Raw genomic sequence first — 21774 nt, forward strand, 5'->3', positions numbered from 1 at the left:
AAATCATGACCTGAGCCCAAATCAAAAGCCAGGCACTCAACTGACTGAGCCACCCAGGCACCCCTGAAATTATTCCTTAAAACACTCTCGTACAATGATAATGTCCAAAGAATGACACAAAGGAGAAAACAAATCATTTCCAATGCAGTATTTCTCAATTAGTAAATAAATTATAAATGCAAATCACTCTGAGTATTTTTAAACAGATAAAAGATTTAAGGAGTTTTTAAAGTCATTATTAAGTTTTGGTTAGAAGAGCCCCCCCTCCCCCAAAAAAGTGTAAATGTTGAAAATAAGTCACAAGGAATTGGTTCCTGAAGACTCTTTAAAACTGTGAGGTTTGGTATATTTCTATTTTGTTTCTTGGGGCATTTTATTTCAATTTAACATAGCACTGGAAATGTTTCTTGTATATGCCTTCAGACACTCTATATAATGTTAAAAACACTCTACATAATGTTAAGTCCTTATGTCTTGAAATTTTCAGGACTATTGATGCATAAAAGCGTATCTTTAGTATTCTCTTTCCGCATAACTGCTGAATGACTTTACTAGTGCTGGAAACCCACCAAGCCCTTATTATTAGGAAAGCCAAGATGGAAAACAGAGCCAAGTGCTTAAATTACAGAAAACACAGTCCAAAGATACATGTCTTCTTGTTCTCTTAGTTCAAAGATTAAATTAGAAATCAATTGTAATATCATATAGTATATACTATTTTGTTATTTAGCAGATGACAACTGAAGACAAGGATCATTTTCATTCCTTAATAAGAGCTTTCTTATCTGTGATTTTTCCTTAAGCTCCTTCCTATTTCAAGATTGAGGAAGAATCCTCAATCTTGCCAATATAGGATTTAAAGTCTAAATGGAAATAAAGGGAGAATCACTGTCAGGGCTTGGGCTGCCTCATCACACATTTACCTATTAATGAGCCTTGAGGTTGAATATTCTGCTTAAGCCATTTTTGAGACAAAAAGCAGCCTCTTGCCAACAGGTTTCTCCCAGAGTGTTCATACAATGAACAGGTTTTAAAAGGCCAAGATGGGTAACTACCTACAGGAAAAAGCTGTAAAGTGTTTAGTCTTCATTCTACCTCTATGGCCACTAAACAAAGGCCTTTTCTTCTTCTGTAAAGGAAGAATGATTACATCCAAAGACCTGAATTCCTAATGAGAATACAAAGGTGGTCTCTCTTAGATGCATGAACTTCCTTGAAAATGTCTTCCAAATCCTGGGCACTCATCAGGGAAGCAATCAGCTTTCATCCAGCTTGCAAAGGGTCTCAACGTGACAGTCTAAGAGCTACTGTGCCAATGTCTCCTCTAGCCCTTATACTAGGATGCCTGAGGTGGAAGGCAAAGCACACAGCCTTGAAACATAATAGTCTAAGATTTGGGGCAAGATGCTTTACCTTTGTGAGCTTCCTGTATATAAAAATACCTACTTCACAGGAGCACCTGGATGGCTCAGTCAGTTAAGTGTCTGACTCTTGATCTCAGCTCAGGTCATGATCTCAGGCTCATGAGATTGAGCCCCGCATCAGGCTCCATGCTGAACATGGAAGCTGCTTAAAATTCTCTCTCTCTCTCTCTCTCTCTCTCTCCGCCCCTCCTCCCATCTCTCCCTCTTAAAAAAGAAAAACCTACTTTGCAGGTAGTTGATGGCAAGGAAATGATTCTAACACTAACCAAGAATTTCTCATTTATAGAAGTTATTTCCATTATGCAAGGAGATGATAGTCACTTAAGAAGCTTTATAGGTACCCATTTTACAATTGAGGGTCCCAGGCACTGTGGCTCCTAGGCTCAGGTCACACAGAGCTGGTATAAGGACGGGATCTCCATTCTTACCCTTCTCATGCCTTAAAAAACACCACCACAGGCCACACTCAACATACAGTAAGTAAAAAGTTGAACCTAACAACAGCAGAAATGATACTAAGGCTTGGGTCCACCAAAGAAGAAATTTTTTAAAAATTATACCAACATGGTTGACATCAATCTTCAGAAACAAAGGTATTTAAAATTACCAAGTGACCCGTTTGGGGTCTACACACTTACCAGACCTTAAGAAAGCTGGAGGAGAAGAGATGACGGCATCAGGTGAGCTGGCCATTTCAAATTGTTGACTCTAATCATAAGTGTCGCAGGCTAAACTACAGCAATTTTCAAAACTGTTTAGTGAAGGTTAGAAGCAATCAGCGTTAGATTAATTGAAAGCAGTGTGAGTGGTTATTAACATGATGCAGTGTGCAACAAAGGCAATAATTGAAGTTCATTACAATTTTATTTTCTTTTTAATGACTTGAAAATCTGATTTTCTTTGCTTTGATAAATTACATTTGCTTATATGGATGAGGCAGGAAATATATAATATCTACTTATTAAACATTACATAAGTGTAACATACTCTATTGAGCAATGAAGTGATTATGTGACTATGTAACAATGCTCAGAACTTTGCAGTGGTATCTATCTCAGAATCAGGTTAGCCCAAGTTTTAAACTAAGCTCAGTTTATACGTTATTCTAAAAGACACAGGAATCAATGATTATTTTTAATGACACAGGAAATCAATGATTCATTCAATAAACTTAGTAACACCTTACAGAGTTAGAACCTGAAACCTAAACTAATTTGGAGGAATGACTTCAAATGGTAACTCTTTTACTACGATGATATATACAGTAACATCCAACATATATACTATGCACTTAACTACCTTGCACATGAAACTGGACTTAACTGACTGCATTCAACAAAAGTTAAATACAATCAGGCTCCCCCCCCCCCCCCAAGAAAGAGAAAGTAGGTCTTCAAAGCTTACTGTTAAGACATGCAATTCAGAGAAAATAAAGACTGGAGAATAAACCCTGTATGCTTATTAAGAGAAAAGAGAAATGCTGTAATATAGACGTTGAAGGCAGAGCTCAGTTCCCTGTAAGAAAACTCACGTTACTCTCTTTGACCAGATTATTAGCAATCCAATTAACACTTTTTATAGCCCAGGTAGACACATTGTTAGTCAATATTTCAATATGACACAAAAATTTTAAGTAGCGTGAAACAAAAATATATGTGATTACTCCAAGGAACTATACTGACTCTGAAATGTACTAAGGACTTACTTGTCAAAAAATTTCTCATACTTTTGGGGTAGTTTTGCTATAACCTAAGTAAATAGCGCAGAACTTTTAGGTCTAAATAAGGTCTAAATATAATAAGGTCTAAAATAAGGTCTAAAACATAATGAAATCAGCAAACAAAGACTGAATGAATGTCTCCTGTAGGATTTATGAAATTAGATGCTTTCTTTAAATAAATTTTTAAGAAAAGAAAAAAGGCAAACTACACCACAGACAACTAAGAACTTCACAAACTGGAAAAACCCCAAACATAATGGGGTATATTAGCTGAGAAAACAAAACAAAACAAACAAAAAAAAAACAAAAGCCCTCCCAATATCAAGGCAAAGGCAGAACTGATGTTCCCAGGGCTATGCCTTTCCTCGTCCAACATCAGCATCTCTCAACATTGACACATAGTAACGTCAATCCTTTAAAAGGGGGGAGATTCTTAAGGGAACACTTGTCGTTCCACCCGTCCTTCCTGTTTTAGAGGCACACTTTTCGCTCACGATTCTATCCAGCCAACCAGAAATAAGGGAAGTTTCCATTCCATCTAGAGGAGTGGTGAGCCACGAGCGCTAACTTCCAAGTCGTGACTCTGCAGTTTGGACGAGTCAGCGGAGGGGCCGGCCTCCAGCGGTGCTAACCGCCTGCGCAGCCGCGGCTCCGGGCCTCCGCGGCTCTGGATCTGGGACGCACAAGAGGGATCCGAATCCTGGGGCCACCTGCCCAGGTGAACAAGCCCACTTCCTTCTGGGCCCTGAGCATGCTCGAGGGACACCCCCCCCCACTCCACCCCACCCCGCCACCTGCACAGCCTCAGGCCCTGTCCTCCCTCAGCTTGTGACACGGAGACAACCGGCTGTGGCTCAGAACTTGCCGAGAACGTAAAAGGGAGATACGGAACAGGGCAACGCTTTCCCGCTGCCAGTTCTCTAGGACCATGTCATAGTCCCATCCTAAGAATGAAGCTATTTGACTTTTGAGGGAGGACGCAGTCTCCGCGGACCCTGGCAGCCGCCTCATTTCTCCAGGCGTAGCCGACACCACCACCTAACTTTCCAAGGTGGGGGCGGGGGCCGGGAACACAGACGAAATAGCACTGGGGGGAATACACATGTATGTAGTAAAGTTGGGGCCACCGCCCACTGGTGGAGGTCGAGGTAGACCAGGGGAGGAAGGCCAGGGCCGCCTTCTGCTTTCCAAGGGGAAACACGCGGGCACAAGTTCAACTCCAGCACCCCCCCCCCGCCCAGACTCCCGCCCAAGGCGCTAGAGGGGGTGCACCACCCGGGTGCCGGGGGGAGGGGGTGGCGCTCCAGCCAGCCAAACCTGAGCGCTTGGCCCGGGCTCTCCGCTCCAACACCTTCCAGTTCACTTCAGCCATGAGCCCCGCCGCCCCCACCACCGCGCTCGGGCCGTCTAGGCCACCGCCCCCAGGGCCGCTTGTCAGCTCCGCCCGGCAGGCCCCGCCCCCCCCGCGCGACACTGTCGGGAGGCGCGCCGGCCGGAAGTGAGCGCAAGGGCGGTCTTCAACCCAGCTCCGCGGCCTCCGAGGCGTCAGAGGGGTAGCCCTAGGAGAGAGTGAGATACGGACCGGCGGCGACAGCCACGAGCGTCGGGGCTGTGCGCCTTCTCTCTCGGCCGGCCGCACGGTGCTTTCCGGCTGCCGTCAAGCGCGGCAGTGGGCCGGCGGGCGGGGGCCGAGGGGCTGCCATGGCGGCGGCGGGCCGGCTGCCTAGCTCCTGGGCGCTGCTGGCGCCGCTGCTCGCGGGGCTCGCGCTGCTGGGAGTCGGGCCGGTCCCGGTGCGGGCGCTGCACAACGTCACGGCCGAGCTCTTTGGGGCCGAGGCCTGGGGCACCCTGGCGGCCTTCGGAGACCTCAACTCCGACAAGCAGACGGACCTCTTCGTGCTGCGGGAAAGTCAGTGCTTGCCCGGCCCTCCCTCTGTCCGCTGTCCCTGTGCCCCTCCCGGTGTCCCCACACCCCTCGCCCGGATGGCCGGTCCTCCTGCATTTCCCAGCCCTTCTCTCCCAACCCTGTCTCTCCCTTTATCTCCAGCATCCTTTGCAGCTTGCCCGTTTTCTCCATCTTCTCCAGCCCCGGGTGCTGGCCCGGCCACCCACACAGTTTGATCTTCCACCAAAGCCCTGGAAACACCCCACATTTTTTTGTTGTTACTAAAAAGCCTGCGGCCTTCACCCACGTACCCTCTCCTCCCCCATGGAATCACCTGCCTTCCAAAGTCCTTCCTAATTCCAAAGACTTTGTAGCTTGCTTCTGTACCCTCCCAAAGCCCCTTTATTCCTTTCTGCTTTACTTCCTTCAATCTTCCTTATCCTGTAATGAACTGGAAAAGATTTCAGCTTGACAATTTCTTCTCGTACCTACCTTCTCATTTGCCTCACTCACCCGCCCCTCCCTTTGTCAGGTCCCAGCTTTCTTTGAAGCTACTGTGCCCTGCCCCCCACCCCATGCCCTGAACAGTCCACAACCCACACGAGCATTTTGCAGGGACCATGGATAAACCCAGTGTCTCCTTGGGAAAGGATTCTCAAACTGCAGATTCTTCTCCCTGCTGAGCTGTCTATTTTGTGCACCTGACCTTTTCCTCACTTCGGTCACCACCCTAGTCTTCCAAATCTCTGCTCTCCTTGTCAACTTGAGGTTCTTAGGAGTTATTTGCTTTAACCATCACTAAACAAACTGTATTGTCAACCTTGATGCTAACAATGGGTAATAAAGGATCTTAGCATTTTGAGCACCCACAAACTTGGGTAGATGAAAGCCACTAAGGAAGAAAGTGAAGCAGGTTTATACAGAGCTTCACAGGATCTTGGTCCAGGTGGCTCTGGACTCTGGATAGTTTTCCTATCTTTTTTATGACTATGTATTTATTGCAAGAAGGGTGCATCCTGCCAAACCAGTAGCTACTCCATCCAAACTGGATACAGAGACTCTCCTCTTAACTCTAAAGATGATTTGGGTTTAAGTAAACAGTTTCAAAAGTCTGTTGCAATGAGTTCTCATGAATGCAGCCAATGAGTCCTAATGCTTCAACTTGGGAGATGGTTCCATAGGAGCCACAAGAGGAGGGTCTTGGAGGATTCGACTTTTTCATAAATATGTAATCATATCCTTGTTACCAGTCAGATACCTACAGTAAGAGTTCCTTTTTCCTGGTGCCATGCATCTGTGTGATAAACTAAAAAAACCTTGAAGAGATCATGTTGTTAGGTTTGGGGAGACAAGGCTTGACATAGACTATAGTTAAAAGGCACGTTCTTTATATGGTTCTTTTAAGTCACCTAATCTGATTCCTGGCAAAAGCCATTGGCCTCAGTTTGTTTTGGCCAACTGCATTTTCAGTGTTCATCCTTCCTGTTTCTGTATCACTTAACACTGAATTTGTGATACACTGTTAGGTATCCCCATTCATTCAGACAAGTAGGACTCACTGTGAGAGGGAAGAGGAACTGGAGTAAAATAAAAGTTCTTTTGTTAAGAGTAGTACCCAGAACGCTTTTTGTAACCCCTGATTGGAAGCTATTTGGAAATAATTCTCTAATAATGTATATTCGCTTTTTTTAGGAAATGATTTAATCGTCTTTTTGGCAGACCAGAACGCACCCTATTTTAAACCCAAAGTAAAAGTATCCTTGAAGTAAGTACAAGTGTATCTGTTCCTGTAAAAACAATCATTATTGTAATGATTGATATGCAATACCTAGTTGGATTGTCTTTCAAATCAACTTTACTCAACTTTGTTGACACGAAACCACTGGTTATAAGGTGTCAGTAGCAAGTAATTTATTAGGAAAAATAATAAATATACCAAAGTTTAAAAATTATTTACTTTTTAAAAAAATGAATAAATTTGAGTAAATCAGGTCTGTTCTCCATAAACACCTTTCATTCTCTTGCAATCTAGTATCCCTTCTTGAATGTGTTGAGGACTGTCACTCATTCTGAGTGTGCATGTGGGAGCACCAAGCTCAGCAGGTCAACCATGTGTTGAGGGGGTGGGTGGGCTTCATTTGCACTGGGAAAAGGTCAGTGACCTCTTCTAATTTTTGTTTGACGGGTAAGTGCTGGGTTTTTTAAGGTTTATTTTAAAGGAATTTAAATCAAACATTTGTAAATGTTCAAATAGTAGTTCTTATTTTTCTTTTATATGACCAGCACTGTCTGAAACTCAGTGATCATCATCAATAGTGAACCAGCAGAGTTTTGAAACATCAAAAAACAAGGTTTCATTGCTGGATGGTTCAAGGAAGAAGAAATGAGTTAGTGCAGACTAAAGTGGAAGCTTCTAGAAAGTTATAGGATTTCAGTGACCTTCAGTAAAATATAGGTGAGGGCTTTCAGATTTGAGAACACAGCGTTAACAGGAGTGACAGTAAGCATGTTGTGAAGAGGAGGTGGAAAGATTTACCTAACAGACATGGATGATATACTTGGAGAGTTATGGACCAAGAAGATGAGATCAGGGCAGACTAGGAACCTTCATAAATACCACAGTTTGAACTCAATCCCATGAAAAGTGGGGAATCTCTATAGGTTCTTGTTTAAAGGAGAGCTGAAGAAAATGATATTTTAGGTTGATTTTCTTAGCCATGTACAGGATGCATTGATTTGTAGAAAGACCAGAAATTACTTGGGAAATGGTTTAAAAAAATATTTAAGTCCCTTTCTGGGCTAATGACTACTCAGACTCTACAATAGTTAAACTCAGACATACGTTAAAAAAAAAAAAAAATTGGACTTAAGTTAGAACATCGAGAGGAAAGCTTTAAATGGACAAACAGGAACTTATCCCTCTTTAGAAATTTCCTAGTACTGGATGTCTAGTATGCATGCATGGAGTGGGCAGAGAACATGAGTTGATAAATATTATATACAAGAAATGACCTGCCTAGAAGTAATTTTTCTTGGAAAGAAATGTTTGAACAAATTTCAGTTTGAACAAAGAACTAGAATTCCACCCAATTTGTTTCATTTTCTGGTTTTGATTAATGCAGTGTTGTTTGATATACTATTAAAATTTAGACTTGTTTTTATTTTGTTTAGAATATTTTTCAAAGGAAAAATAACTCTTCTTCACTCTTTTCTTCCCCCACTTCCCTGTTCTTCTCTCACATACAACCACTTTTAGAACCTTCAGTTATTTTGTCTGCTGTTTATTTCCATGTTTTAAAATAAGCATTTACAGTGTAATTTCTTGAGTAATTATCTTCCTCTCTTGGATTTTTGTTAGCATAGATGAGGGTTTGCCATCTTTAATTTATCTCTATCATATCATATTTTTAGTTAAATCAGTAAATATTATTTACATTTTGACCATGTAGATTCAGTGCACTTCAGAACAAACTAGTACATAGTAATTTCATTTCTGTAGAGTTTTTCCTCCTAGAATATATGGATGCTTTTTAAAAAATCAGTTATGTAGCTTTCTGTGTGTATATCCTTAATTTCTTGGTAGATGTTCCATCATACTGGCCAGATACTTATTGTACACTTTAATTTTCCCCATTGAGTCCTCTACACTTCTTTTTTTTTTTTTTTAAAGATGTTATTATTTATTTATTTATTCATGAGAGATACAGAGAGAAAGGCAGAAACATAGGCAGAGGAAGAAGTAGGCTCCCCGAGAGGAGCCTGATGTGGGACTTGACCCTAGGACCTGGGGATCATGCCATGAGCCAAAGGCAAACGCTCAACCACTGAGCCACCCAGGTATCCCTAGTCCTCTACGTTTGTAACCAATCTGGATTCATTCTCTATGCCTTCTGCAAGGTTAGTATTTGGGGACTTTGTTGTTCTTTCTTGGATCCTGTGCCATTTTATTAGCTGCTTCACTTACTTAGCTGAAGTACATCCTTCAGGAAATTCCTGAGAAAGAGTATATGCTATGTCCTTCCATGTCCAAATTTATTTTTTTTTTACTTTTAATACTTTGGTTGGCCTATAGTCTTGTGACATCAAAGTAGAGGGCCCCTTCAAACTGCAGGCTTCTATCCGTGGAGGCTTTTTAAAAGGTTTTTTTCTTTAGTGATTTTTTTTTATTCTCTTAGGAATTCTTATCATTTAGTTATTGGAATGCCTGGGTACACCCTTTATCTCTTATATTTGTGTTTTTGTCATTTCTTTTTTTTTTTTTTAATTTTTTTTTTTTAATTTTTATTTATTTATGATAGTCACAGAGAGAGAGAGAGAGGCAGAGACACAGGCAGAGGGAGAAGCAGGCTCCATGCACTCCATGCACCGGAAGCCTGATGTGGGATTCGATCCCGGGTCTCCAGGATCGCGCCCTGGGCCAAAGGGAGGCGCCAAACTGCTGCGCCACCCAGGGATCCCTGTTTTTGTCATTTCACTTTGTTTTCCTTTCCAGGGGATTTTCTCTATTTGAAGCCTCTATTGAATTTTTTGTTAGCTGTCATATTTTTTTTTTAAGATTTTATTTATGTATTCGTGAGAGACAGAGAGAGGCAGAGAAATAGGCAGAAGGAGAAGCAGGCTCCCTACAGGAGCCTGATACAGGACTCAATCCCAGGACCCTGGGATCGCAACTTGAGCCGAAGGCAGATGTCTGCTCAACTACTGAGTACCTGTGTGCCCCAGCTGTCATATTTTTTATCTCCAAGAAGTTTTCTTTGTTCTATTATTATTTTCTCTTAGGAAATTATTATTTTCTATTTTTGTTTTATGGAACTACTTTCTTATGTCTTCAAGTGTAGTTTTGAAGTTTCATTGTTCCCCTTATTATCTCTTTTCCTCAGATCCCTTACTGCTATTTATTTTGGCTCTCTTTAATAGTCATAGTTTTCTTCAAAAAGCAGGGGTATCATATTTAAGAATATGGCACTAGAGAGCTAATTGGAAACTCTGACTTTGCATGGTGGGACTATCTCCTGTCCGCTGCCCTGCATGTATGTTCCTGGCTGACTGGCATCCAGAAATAGGGTAGAGCTGAGGGCAAGGGTCAAAATGTTACTTCTGTATATTTTCCATTAACTCCGTTTTTTAACTTAAGTCTAAAACCTTACCCTCTGCTTGTATCTTAAATCCCTAATGCCTGATTAATAAACTGCATAGTTCTTTCCTTGCTGAGAAAGAGGGACATGGGACCATCACTCACAAAACAGATTTTCACTTAAACCTGTTTTCAGCCTTCTGCCTCACCTCTTGTCCTTCACAATTTCTGATGACTACAAATTCTGAGCCTCTTGGGTATTCTTCTGGGCAAAAAACTTTCCTTGTTAAGCCTTTTTCTTTAGACATTCTAGCTTATAGCCAGTTGCTTTGCCCTCATAAATTAGTTAGCAGTCCCTCCCTTCCATTCCCTATCTCCCTTCATGATCTCTGTTTTTGAGAGTTAGGTTTAAAAAAAATTTTTTTCATTCTGTATCATGTTAGTGGGTTCTTTGAGAGAAGAAAAAATAAATGCATGTCAATATGGTATCTTTAAACATTCTACTTAACGTTTACAACCATAAAGAAGCTGGGCATTTGTGGCAATTAGGTTAAATTTGCACCTAATCCTTTTGTAATATATTCCCATTTATTCCAGAGTACTTTTCCCCCCAAAATTGTGAATTTATTTACACAGTAAATAAATAAGTAGATGTGGTATATGTTACTGGGTATGCACCTCTACCCACATGCACATGAGGAAGTCTCCACAATTAGATAGAGTTGGCTACATAGTAGCATATATAGCATATATAGCTGTTATATGACATTATATATATGTCATTTCTAAAGACCAGGTATTTTTCATGGAAAAGTTAAAGTATTATTGGAATTATTTGAGGAAACTGGCATTACCAAAATGACTTTATCATAATGAAGATCAATTTTAAAGGCTAACACAATTTGAACTTCAGCTATTCCACTTAACTAGCTACTAGCTAGGTAGCTGGTTAGTTGTTAGCTTTTAGCTTTAGCTGTTTAATCACTCCAAACCTCAGTTTCTTGGTCAGTTCAATGAGAATGATAATACCTATGATGTGATGAGCTACCAGTTAATAGTTGTTAAGCATTGATGTAACATGTGGAACATAGTAGGTAGATGCATTATGATAAAACTATTGTTTTTATTCACACTGCTTAACCTTGCTTAACCTTTTCAGTATTTTTCTCATTTCCACCTTAAACCCGTTGTATATATTTTTCTTGATGCTATTTATAAAACAATTATAGTCTTTTGGAAAACTTGTTGTCTTGCTATTGCTCTAAGTGGAATTAAATATAGATTGAACTTAAGGCCTATTTTTTTGATTGGGTCATTCAGACATTATGACAAGACATGTTTTAAGTTTTCAATGTTAATATAATTTCAGAATTATTTCATTATTAAAATATAAAATTAGGTACGTATGTTTTGATAGTGTATTACCAGGATTGGTAAAAAAAACTTACCTACCATTGTAAATCTTGAGTATTTTTCAGAAATCAAATGATTACTTAATCTTCACATCTACATTAAAATCCAAAATTAAATATTTCACAAATAATACCTTTGACGACAGTGATAATCTTTGCTGCCTTAATTGATTATAAGCTTGCATTTCTTATAAATCAGACAAATGCATTGGTATCCTTGACAAAAGAATTAAAGAATTAAATACAAGGGCTATAAGCCAGCGTAAGAACATAAAACTACTTTCTTTTGAAATATTTCAGATTTGTCTTATTTCTTAAGACAAAATCCTGAATTGTTTTATAGACCAAAGAATACTACATACATGAAGGATGATAAGAGAATGAAATGAATTAGTTCTGTGATTTTAAATTTCTTTTTGAAAATATTTGTGTTTAGTACAAATACAGAAGTGTCCTATTATAGCTTGACTAGATACCTGTGTGTCTTTTAGGAATCACAGTGCATTAATAACAAGTGTAGTCCCAGGGGATTATGATGGAGATTCACAAATGGATGTCCTTCTGACGTATTTTCCAAAAAATCATGCCAACAGTGATTTGGGAGCTGTTATCTTCTGGGGACAAAATCAAACATTAGGTAAATTTGTTTTAAGAGTTTTTAATACTTATCATTGGATATTAAAGGAAAAAATAAACCTGTTATTGCTAGATAAATATAAGCATTTCATGTATTTAAGCATGGACATTTTAGAGTCAGGTGGTTTTGTGCATATTGTCAACTGCTCTAGTGCTAAATTATATTTAAAGAAGACTCACCTAAGAGATTTTTAGAATGAAGCCTCTAAATAAAGTTATTATAATGATGGTCTTAACTATATAATAAACACCAGTATTTTGTGCTGATGTCTATTTAAGTTAGATTTACAGTGTCTTGTTAATAGTAGTAGTTGGAATTAATTATAGATGAATCTTGAAAAGAATAAAGATATCTTACCCCAAGTGTAGATATCAAAAGTAATATAAAGTGCCTGCTGACTTATATATTTTCTTTCTATACAGATCCTAACAATATGACCATACTCAATAGGACTTTTCAAGATGAACCACTAATTATGGAGTAAGTATGTGCTTGTTTCCCTTTGAATGAATTTAAACTTAACAACATAAGGTTTCTCATATCAAAGACTATTTTGTGAAGTAGCATTGACACTAAATTCATTCGCCCTTTGACACTGACAGAGGCTTATACCCTTGATTATATGGTATTTATTTGCCATGATAGAAAAGGAAAGTGAAATTCAATATTTTGGAAAGAGGAAGAAATTTGTGTTTTTGTTTCTGCTTCGATAGCTTTGAATGTGTCCATAATGGATCTAGGTTAATGGTAGCCATGTCAGTTTTCAAATAATTAAGGTAACTATTTCAGGGTAAAACTATTGGTGTTTAATGGACAGATATGAATGGTATGAGATTTCCTCCAGAGATTTAGAAAGATGTCTATATTAAGGAGAAACTTACTTTTTTTAAAGCTCTTCTTTAGTGTTATTTATTTTTCAAAATAGACCCAAGTGCAATCCAAATTCCTGTCAGGAATTTTGGTAGTCATGTAGAGATCATTTGGGGATTATAAGCAATGTACAGACTTTTTCTTGTTTCCATTACTGCCTTTCGTATAATTATTAAAAACAGTCATGTATCAGTAGGTCAGTGAACATTAGAAGTCTGAACTATAAACCTGTATATTAATCATCTTAAGGGCCTTCAGTTTGATTTCTTTCATAGTTGTGTATTTTTCATTGTTGTTGCAATATTTAATGGCCAGTACGAATTTTTACACCAACTGGGGATTACTTTTGTGGGTTATTTCTCCTAAGTCCATCTAACTACATAAGTTAGGTCTGAAATAAGTGCTGTCTTCTTGCCAGGGATGGTCAAGGTTATGCAGAAACTACAGACAACCCTAAAATTTCACAACGAAAGTTCATTTCTTGCTTACATGCGTGTCCAGTGTGGGTCAGTGGTAGGCTAAGCTCTGTGCCATCACTTAGAGGCCAGCCACATCATCTGTGGAGCAGGACCATCTGAAACACATGCTCTTTTCATGGCCACCACAAGCTTAAAGAGGGCTGGAGGGTCCAGTAATAAATAATAATAAACCCTTTGGCCTAGAAGTGACACATGTCTGACACTTGGGCTGACATTTTGTTGACTACAGCAGAAACTGGTGAGCATTGTGATGGCAACTACACCTCCCAAAGGTTATTTTCCTTTTAAAGCTAGAACATGACAGTTTTATGAAACAGCTACTTAATGTTTTTAATGTTTTCCTTTCAGCTTCAATGGTGATTTAATTCCTGATGTATTTGGTATTACAAATGAATCCAACCAGCCACAGATACTGTTGGGAGGGTAAGTAAATATGATTATAACTATGTCATTAATTGTACTTATTGCTGCTACAAGATCTGTGTGTCTATGTGAATTGATTACTTTAACCATTAGGAAAAAACCCAGCTTACTGAAAATCCTTGCTCTTAAAGATTTTTAAATGGGCATTTGTTTGACACAGAAGCTTTCTCAAATAGTTTGGGATTTGATCTGCAACTGCTCTCTAGGAAGAACCATCTTAATCCATTTATCCCTCTGGAAATTAGAAATACAGACTTTACAAGTGCCCATTTGAATTTGGTTCATTAGATGTTTTTTAGGAAAGATTTAACTTAAATAGAATGGATAACTGCAGTCTTGAATGAGTTCTCCACCTTAGTCATGTTAGCTCTGAGGCTTTTACTGATAAGCCCGTTCCTTCTCCCTTTTATTTGTTCAGAGAGCAATCACTAATTGCTTGAGAATGTAAACACGCCTTCTCTGGGCTCTGGAAACTTTTCTGCATGTACTTTATGCTTGACCAGTATGTGCTAAAATTCTCTTACCATCCATTTGTGCCATGTTTCAAAAATCTATTTGGAATCTTGTGTTCAATGATATAGTTTCTCTAGACTTAAATAGAACTGGCCTCCTAATATTTATAGGACAATACTTTTCATGAGATACCTTTAGCTTGGTTAATTTATTCTTTGTCTGATAAGGCAAAAATTTAGCTCAACATTGGGCTCCTGGGTGGCTCAGTTGGTTAAGTGTCCAGTTCCTGATTTCAGTGAGGTCATGATCTTGTGAGTTATGGGATCAAGACCCATATCAGGCTCTGCGCTCAGCAGGGACTTTGGTGGAAATTCTCCCTCTCCCTCTGCCCCTCCTCCCACCTGCATGTGTGCGAGCACACTCTGCTTCTCTCGCTCACTCTCCCTTTCTCTCTTGCTCTCAAATAAATAAGTATTAAAAAATATGTAGTACAGAATGAATTTACTTGTTTGACTTTCCAGCAAGTGCGAAGAAGTACCTTTATTAATCTGTCTTCTCCAGGTGTTTGAAAATCTAATGGATTTCCTTTCTGTGTTTTGGAAAAGTCATATATTTTTATATTTACCTTTTGAAATGTGATTTACAGCCCATAGATGAATAAATTGTCTAAGGTATTATGAGAAGACACTGTCACATTTCCTATCACTTTTTCTGAAGGTTTTCAATAAATAATATGGATGTTTTGATACTAGTGATAGTGATCTTTGAGGGACTTAACTATGAATCTTGAATGAGAAACTTGTGGGGTTTTTTCCCCAATGTTTGAAAAATACCTGGAAAGAGAGCCCTGCTCTAGAGACCAATTAGATGGAGATCTTGCTTTGCCTTTGTAGTCCTCCAGGGAACTGAGTGTGGGTGGGGTTGGAGGGGAAGGCACAGTTCATTCCTGCCACTGCCAAGTTCTGCTTATTTGCCTTGGGCTGGGACTACTCAGGAAACTGTCTTTTTGTTTCTTTTCTACATATCGGGGGCACCTGGCTGACTCATTTGGAAGAAGCAACTCTTGATCTTGCAGGGCATGAGTTCAAGTACCATGTTAGGTGTAGAGATTATTTAAATAAATAAGAAGTTGCGGTGCTTAGTAGCTCAGTCAGTTGAGCAGCTGATTCTTGATTTCTGCTTAGGTCATAATCTCAGGCTCACTGGGTCATGGGGTTAAGCTCATGCTGAGCAGGGCATGGACGTGAGATTCTCCTTCTGCCTCTCCCTCTGTACCACCCCCCACCTCATGTTCACCTGCACATGTGCCCACACACGCTCTCTCTCTCACTCTCTCAAATAATCCTTTTAAAAAATCAAAAATAAATAGGTAAATGAATAAAGGCATACATATGATTGAGAACGTGATGGTGACTTCTGGCCTGCTCTATTTCACGGTAACTTCCATTTTAGCCAAAGAAATACTTGGAATAAATACCTTTCATATGTAATTTGACCTTTAGAAATTAAAACTTTTGAAATAGCTATTGTTTTTAATTCAGAAAGTAAACTTTCTAATATCTTTATGGTTTCTCTACTTAATCTACAAAAAACTAGAGTATCATGTGATTGTGTCATAGGTTATTCATAATTTTGCATTAGATTTTTTTCTCTGATGCTTACTGAAAAACAGTAGCTTTAAAAACTTATTCTGGCTAGAGACATATTTTATTTTTTAGACATAATATACCAGAATATTATGTATACTGTATACCAGAGTATTCAGTATACTGGAATAGTATTCCTGGTCTTTTATTCTCATTTAAACTCATTTACAGATTAAACAATAATAACTAACCATATTATAAGTAAGAAATTTATATCCAAGATTTATTCTGATGCCAGTTTAAAAAATGAAATTATATAAATTGGCAGAAAAGAATTCCTGTCAGTAGCATCGTTGGGATAACTATAGCCTAGCGATAATTATGATTCCAGACAACAGAAAGCTGAATTTGTCTCTAAAGGAGCAAACATTAATGTGTTACTAAAATAAGAAAATAGGGCAGCCCCGGTAGCTCGGCGGTTTAGCGCCGCCTTTGGCCCAGGGCGTGATCTTGGAGACCCAGGATCAAGTCCCACATCGGGCTCCCTGCATGAAGCCTGCTTCTCCCTCTGCCTGTGTCTCTGCCTCTCTGTCTCTCTCTCTCTCCATCTCTCATGAATAAATAAATAAAATCCTTAAAAAATAAATAAATAAAATAAAATAAGAAAATATACTTAGGCTGTATCACTTTTAGAAGTTACAGATATATGTACAGGTAAATAAGTAAAAAAGCCATCAGCAATGACATTTTAGACTATTCATGTGACCTTGATTGGCAGCCCAATCAGATTTATCAAGAAACCCAACCTACCTTTTGCAACTTAAATGTGCTTTATGGTCATGGCAGACCCAAGATTATCTTAAATTTAATTAAATTTTACCAACATCTTAATTTTATGGGAAATTTGCAATGATCTTTAAATAGAGTACTGAATGCTCCCATAGGATTGTGCTGAAAAGCCCAGCTGTAACCTGGTCTAGTGCAGACATGGAAATAGGAGATTTCCCACAAGTGAAACTAGCATGACTGATCTGGCTAGAGTAAAGATACACATACATAGTCAGTCTAAGCAGGCAATGGTAATAGGCAGAAGGATCCTTTTTAATTGATAATGTGGGGGCTATCTAACAAGGACAGGAAGGATGCTAAATCTACTTAGATGCCAGCGATAATTGAACTATATTAAATGATCAAAGGTGAGGCTTCAGTTTGTCTCAACCTGACTTTATAATGACTTGAAATAATGTAATTGTGTGCCATATTACTTAGAAATAACACCTAGCCATTAAGTATTAGAGCAGCTTTTGCAGTGATGTGAGGTTATCATTAATGAGCATTTTCTTTAAAAGGGAATTTGAAACTGATGTTGCATAAGCATTCAGAATATTTAGTATTGAAATGAAAACATTTGTACCTGTAATTTTAATCAAAGCCAAATATAACATTGGTCTGTTCAAATTTCTGTGACTCATATACTGAGTTCAAACACATTTCTGGGTCAGGCCCAAGTTGTATACTTGGGAATATTAATGTAGATGTGTCATAGATAACTGCTGCTTTTCCATGTACTTTGTTCACTTCATAAGTGATTGCATAAAAATTTTGAATGAATATTAATATCACAGAAAGCAGCCATTTTAAACTATTAGTTATAAGGATGGATATTTTTCTCCACTGCCAGCAAAAAACTGTATCTTCTATCTAAATATAGTTAGCCACTCTCAATCCAAGAGATGTAAATGCCTATTTTTCTACATAATGTCCTCTTTTCTCACTTTATACCAATGACTGATTTATTTAATCACGCTTCATTTTTACTGCTTATTTTATTGGTTTGCTGATGTATTACAGAAAATACTGCAAATATTGGTCTTAATGAAATAATGATCTGATATTCTGTCACTTAAATCTGTTGTTTAGAAAAAACACAAAAATTAATGATTTATAACACAAAAGGAACCAAATAATTATCACAGCAGCTTTTAACTTTGTAATCATTCATAATCTTAACAAAACAGGTAGCTTGAGATGATTCATATTTTCTGATATAAAAATACTAGAATTCCCCTAGCAGCCTTCTCCCCTCTCACTTTTATACACTGTTTATATTTGGAACATTGTTGTTTAAAGGAATCTATTAGAACTTGAGGAATTAATTTTTATTAGTATTTCCATAGAAACAGTGCAACAGTTTTCTAACTTTTCTATTTTCCTAAAGAAATATTCCTGTTGGAGATAAATTCTTTTGTTTTTCTATTGTTTTTTATCTAAACCTTTTTTTTTCAAAACTAAGCCACAGAAATAGTGAAAAGCTTTAACAGATGACAAAATCGAATATGATATGATTATTTCAAATGGCATGTTACTCAGGGATCTCTAATTTGATTTTCTGGATTTCCACCAGGAACTTTTGAAGGGTCATATGATCCACATTCCCTGGTAATTGATCATACTGCTTTGTTTCAGGTATTGTCTGGCAGTATTGTTTGTAAGTGAATTTTTGTTTGTTTGTAAGTAAATGATTTAAGATGTTATCCTTAAAATTTAGTCACTTTGCCTTTAGTTAAATATTACAATTTTTAGCTATTCTTTGTAGTAATCATTTGGAAGGAGATCAGCTTTTTTAAGAAAAGCATAGTTTTATAGTTTCTGTGTAAAGAAATTTGATAGTAACATTTCATCATGAATATTGATGATTTAAAATGTCTTGGATTCAGCCTATTTCTATTAGCATATATCAAGTTTTTGTTTCCTTCTTTGAGGGTAAACTATTTTTTACTTCATTACTATTTGCATATGTACTGAAGAAAGTCTATTTTAAACGAAGCATAGTATACACTGAACTGTACATTTAAAAATGATGGAGATGGTAACTTTATATTTACTTATAAAAGTAAACATAATTGGAAAAAGAAAATCATAGAGAAGCTGTGTATACAGCACACCAAGCAAGATCAGTATATATTATTTCAATTTAAGGTAAAATGATTCAAAATAGTTTATAATAGTTTGTAATTTGGAAGATACAGGTTAAATCTCTTTCATTAGATTTCTATTACTTTTTTTTTAATGCATTTGCTATTGAAAATGCCATACAAGTACTTGATATTTACCAGTCTGGAGGCCTAAGCTCTAAGCTGCAGTTCTTGGGTTCCACAGTGGTCCTGAGTTAGACAGTCCAGCTATGAGGGCCTGTGCTTCTCTTAAGTTGTACTTGCCTGCTCTAGGAACTAGAGCACATCTCCCAGGTATAATATTACAATGCACACTCAATGGAGGTAGGAATACTGGGACAAAATAAGGATATGGTGGAAAGAAATCTCCACATTTTCTTCTGTGAACATAAGATGTTATTTCTGTGAAGTCCTTAAGATTTATCTGCTCCATTCCACACCTTTGAGTTCTTGGAGACACCCATAGTGAGTGTATGACTCATCAGGTATCACCAGGGTAACTTTGTCCTCCAGTGATGCTTTTCTTCGCCCCTAGATCCTCCCCTAGGTTCTCCCCTAGATCTTGCTCCTCATTGTGCCCCTCCAAAAGAGGCATACAATGGAGTTGCACAATTTATCTGTGTTTTTTTAAGTGTATATATATATATTTTTTTTTTTTTTTTTAAGATTTTATTTTTTATTTGTGAGAGACACAGAGAGAGAAGCAGAGACATAGGCAGAGGGAGAAGCGGGCTCCTCGCAGGGACCGGAATGTGGGACTCGATCCCCAGACCCAGGATCATGCCCTGAGCCAAAGGCAGATGCTCAACCACTGAGCCACCCAGGCGTCCCTCTTTTCTGTGTTCTGAGAGGCTTAGGGTTAGATGGAGAGAGAAGCGAAGAAATAATATCTTAAATGAAGCTGGTTTTTTAATTATCTACTGAGTAACTCTGGGGCTTGGCACGTTACATTACTTGTCTTATATTTTTTCTCACAACAGATAGCTCATGTGGCTAAAGAGGCTCTCGGAAGGAGGTTGCTTAGAGAGGCTAATTGAAAGGTGAAGTGACCACTACAAGCTCGGGATTCAGAAATAAATGGTAGATCTGGGATTTGAATCCTGGTCTTCCAAATTCTACAGCCTGTACTCTTGTCTTCATTTCTGTATAGCCATTACCATTCTTGTAATCACAGAGGACCTTTGGTGGTGCTGCTACATGGCTAGCTTGGACTTCCTCATAGCATAGTGGCTACTTGCCAAAAAGGAGCTTTCTAAGAGGTGTAGGTGGAAGCTGTAGATCTCTTCCAGGCCCAATCCTGGAAGTTAAACTGCATCACTTCTGTTACACTCTGTTGATCAAAACAGATCAAAGAACTAGCTAAGACTCAAGGGAATTGGAGGATTATAAGCTCTCCCTATAGATGTGAACATGGCAGAATTGAAATGTGAAAGAGTATGTGGGATGGGAAATAATGTGGCCATCTTTGGAAACACAACACAATATATTTGTGTTTATTTACTTTACCATGAATGAAGACCTGCCAAGGAATATGCAAACAGATCATTTAAGTAAATCACTTTCTATATCCTCAGGTTTCATAGGTACTCCTACCTAAAGTTGATGTGCCTGAGAATGTACCTGTTTTCACTATAATTTTCTCCTCCTTCATATGAGAATGCCATATCCCTTACCCTTCCTAAATTTTACTCATGTGTTTCCTGGAAAGTAAAAGCCCAATGGCACCAAACATAGATATACTACACTATTTCCAATATTTCTGTTTCTTTATACCTATGTCTCTTAAGATGAAGGTTGACTGCAAAAGGGAACATTTTGATCCACAGTGAGATATTCTGAATTCAGATGTGGTAGAGTAGGATTGTGAGAGTGTGAGAGTAATGACAGTTTTGTTTTAATGACTTTGCCTCTTCCATTCCCTGACTGTTGTCAATAATCTGTTAACTGTTGAGAGAGGGCCCTGCGAGAATAAAGCAAAAAGCATCCATAACAAACACCCTATCCCAATAAGCAGACCTTTCAGCTTTTCTTAGTACTCTATCCCTAGGAAACAACATTAACTGGAAAGAAGGCACCTTTCATCCCAATGTAGTTTTGGATGATGACAATGATTGTTATATATGGGACTAGAATGTTCTCTAGGACTACCAAACCTACAAATAAAACTTTTACATAATTTCCTTCATATTCAATATGTATTTTTCTGTCGTATAGCTGAAAACTATTTTATCACATCATACCAAAAAAATTCCATTTCAAGTCAAGGATTTTATTATGTATTATGGAATATTTGTTTTCTTTCTCTTATTAGTAAAAAATAAATTTAGTGCTGGCTCCTAAGCCAGATGATTTTTTTCTAGTATATGCCTTTCTCATTTATTACAGTCACAGGAAAAGTTTGTTCTGTGTAAAGAAATGTAAAACAAGTGTTCTCATTTTTATATACCCTTTAAAAAAATGTTTATACTCTATTTTTATTGAATTACTCCAAAAACCAGATAGCAGAAGTCAATATTCATGCACATTTAATGAAGAGCTATTATACTTTATCATATTTCTTGTATTATAAATTATTTTAGCTGTATTGCATTGCTATAAGTTAACTGATAAACAGCATGTTGCTTTACTACCTTCTTTTTATAACCTATTTTATAAAAATAAGTAAATCAATTTTATAAGAACTATGTTATTTTAATCTTGACTGCTTTTAGTAATCTATCCCACAATATATATTCTACACTTTTCTCAACAGTTTTTATACTATTCTTTGAAAGACACATTAATGCATATATTTGAATTGAGAAACTTAAGTCAAACTTTGACAGAAAATGACATTCATTTGGAAATTGGTTTGACA

The 21774-nt window shown here is 38.0% G+C and overlaps 2 protein-coding genes and 1 long non-coding RNA gene across 9 annotated transcripts in view; 2 read left to right on the forward strand and 1 right to left on the reverse strand.

Moving 5' to 3' along the window:
* PHKB (phosphorylase kinase regulatory subunit beta) overlaps window positions 1-4597 on the reverse strand; it is a 220795-nt gene extending 216198 nt beyond the window's left edge. For 2 of the 5 annotated variants that reach the window (XM_077898540.1, XM_077898543.1), the window contains exons 1-2: window positions 4462-4594; window positions 2063-2175 (exon numbers count right to left, since the gene is read on the reverse strand). In XM_077898540.1, the coding sequence (XP_077754666.1) occupies window positions 2063-2117 (55 nt within the window). In that variant the 5' untranslated portion in view covers window positions 2118-2175; window positions 4462-4594. Of the gene's footprint in view, window positions 1-1765; window positions 1785-2062; window positions 2176-2828; window positions 3109-4461 lie in introns of those variants that run through there. The other 3 variants (XM_077898541.1, XM_077898542.1, XM_077898544.1) reach the window with 3 other exon arrangements.
* Window positions 3749-21774, forward strand: part of ITFG1 (integrin alpha FG-GAP repeat containing 1) — a 291906-nt gene continuing 273880 nt past the window's right edge. Inside the window, exons 1-5 of one of the 3 annotated variants that reach the window (XM_077898547.1) lie at window positions 3749-3862; window positions 6722-6794; window positions 12007-12152; window positions 12575-12632; window positions 13850-13924. In XM_077898547.1, the coding sequence (XP_077754673.1) occupies window positions 12065-12152; window positions 12575-12632; window positions 13850-13924 (221 nt within the window). In that variant the 5' untranslated portion in view covers window positions 3749-3862; window positions 6722-6794; window positions 12007-12064. Of the gene's footprint in view, window positions 3863-4108; window positions 4196-4656; window positions 5054-6721; window positions 6795-12006; window positions 12153-12574; window positions 12633-13849; window positions 13925-21774 lie in introns of those variants that run through there. The other 2 variants (XM_077898546.1, XM_077898545.1) reach the window with 2 other exon arrangements.
* Window positions 15003-20035, forward strand: LOC144314454 (uncharacterized). The gene is made up of 2 exons (XR_013380375.1): window positions 15003-18429; window positions 19898-20035. It is a non-coding gene; the product is annotated as an uncharacterized LOC144314454 (long non-coding RNA).

This window comes from Canis aureus, chromosome 5, assembly GCF_053574225.1.
Source record: "Canis aureus isolate CA01 chromosome 5, VMU_Caureus_v.1.0, whole genome shotgun sequence".
Lineage (NCBI taxonomy): Eukaryota > Metazoa > Chordata > Mammalia > Carnivora > Canidae > Canis > Canis aureus.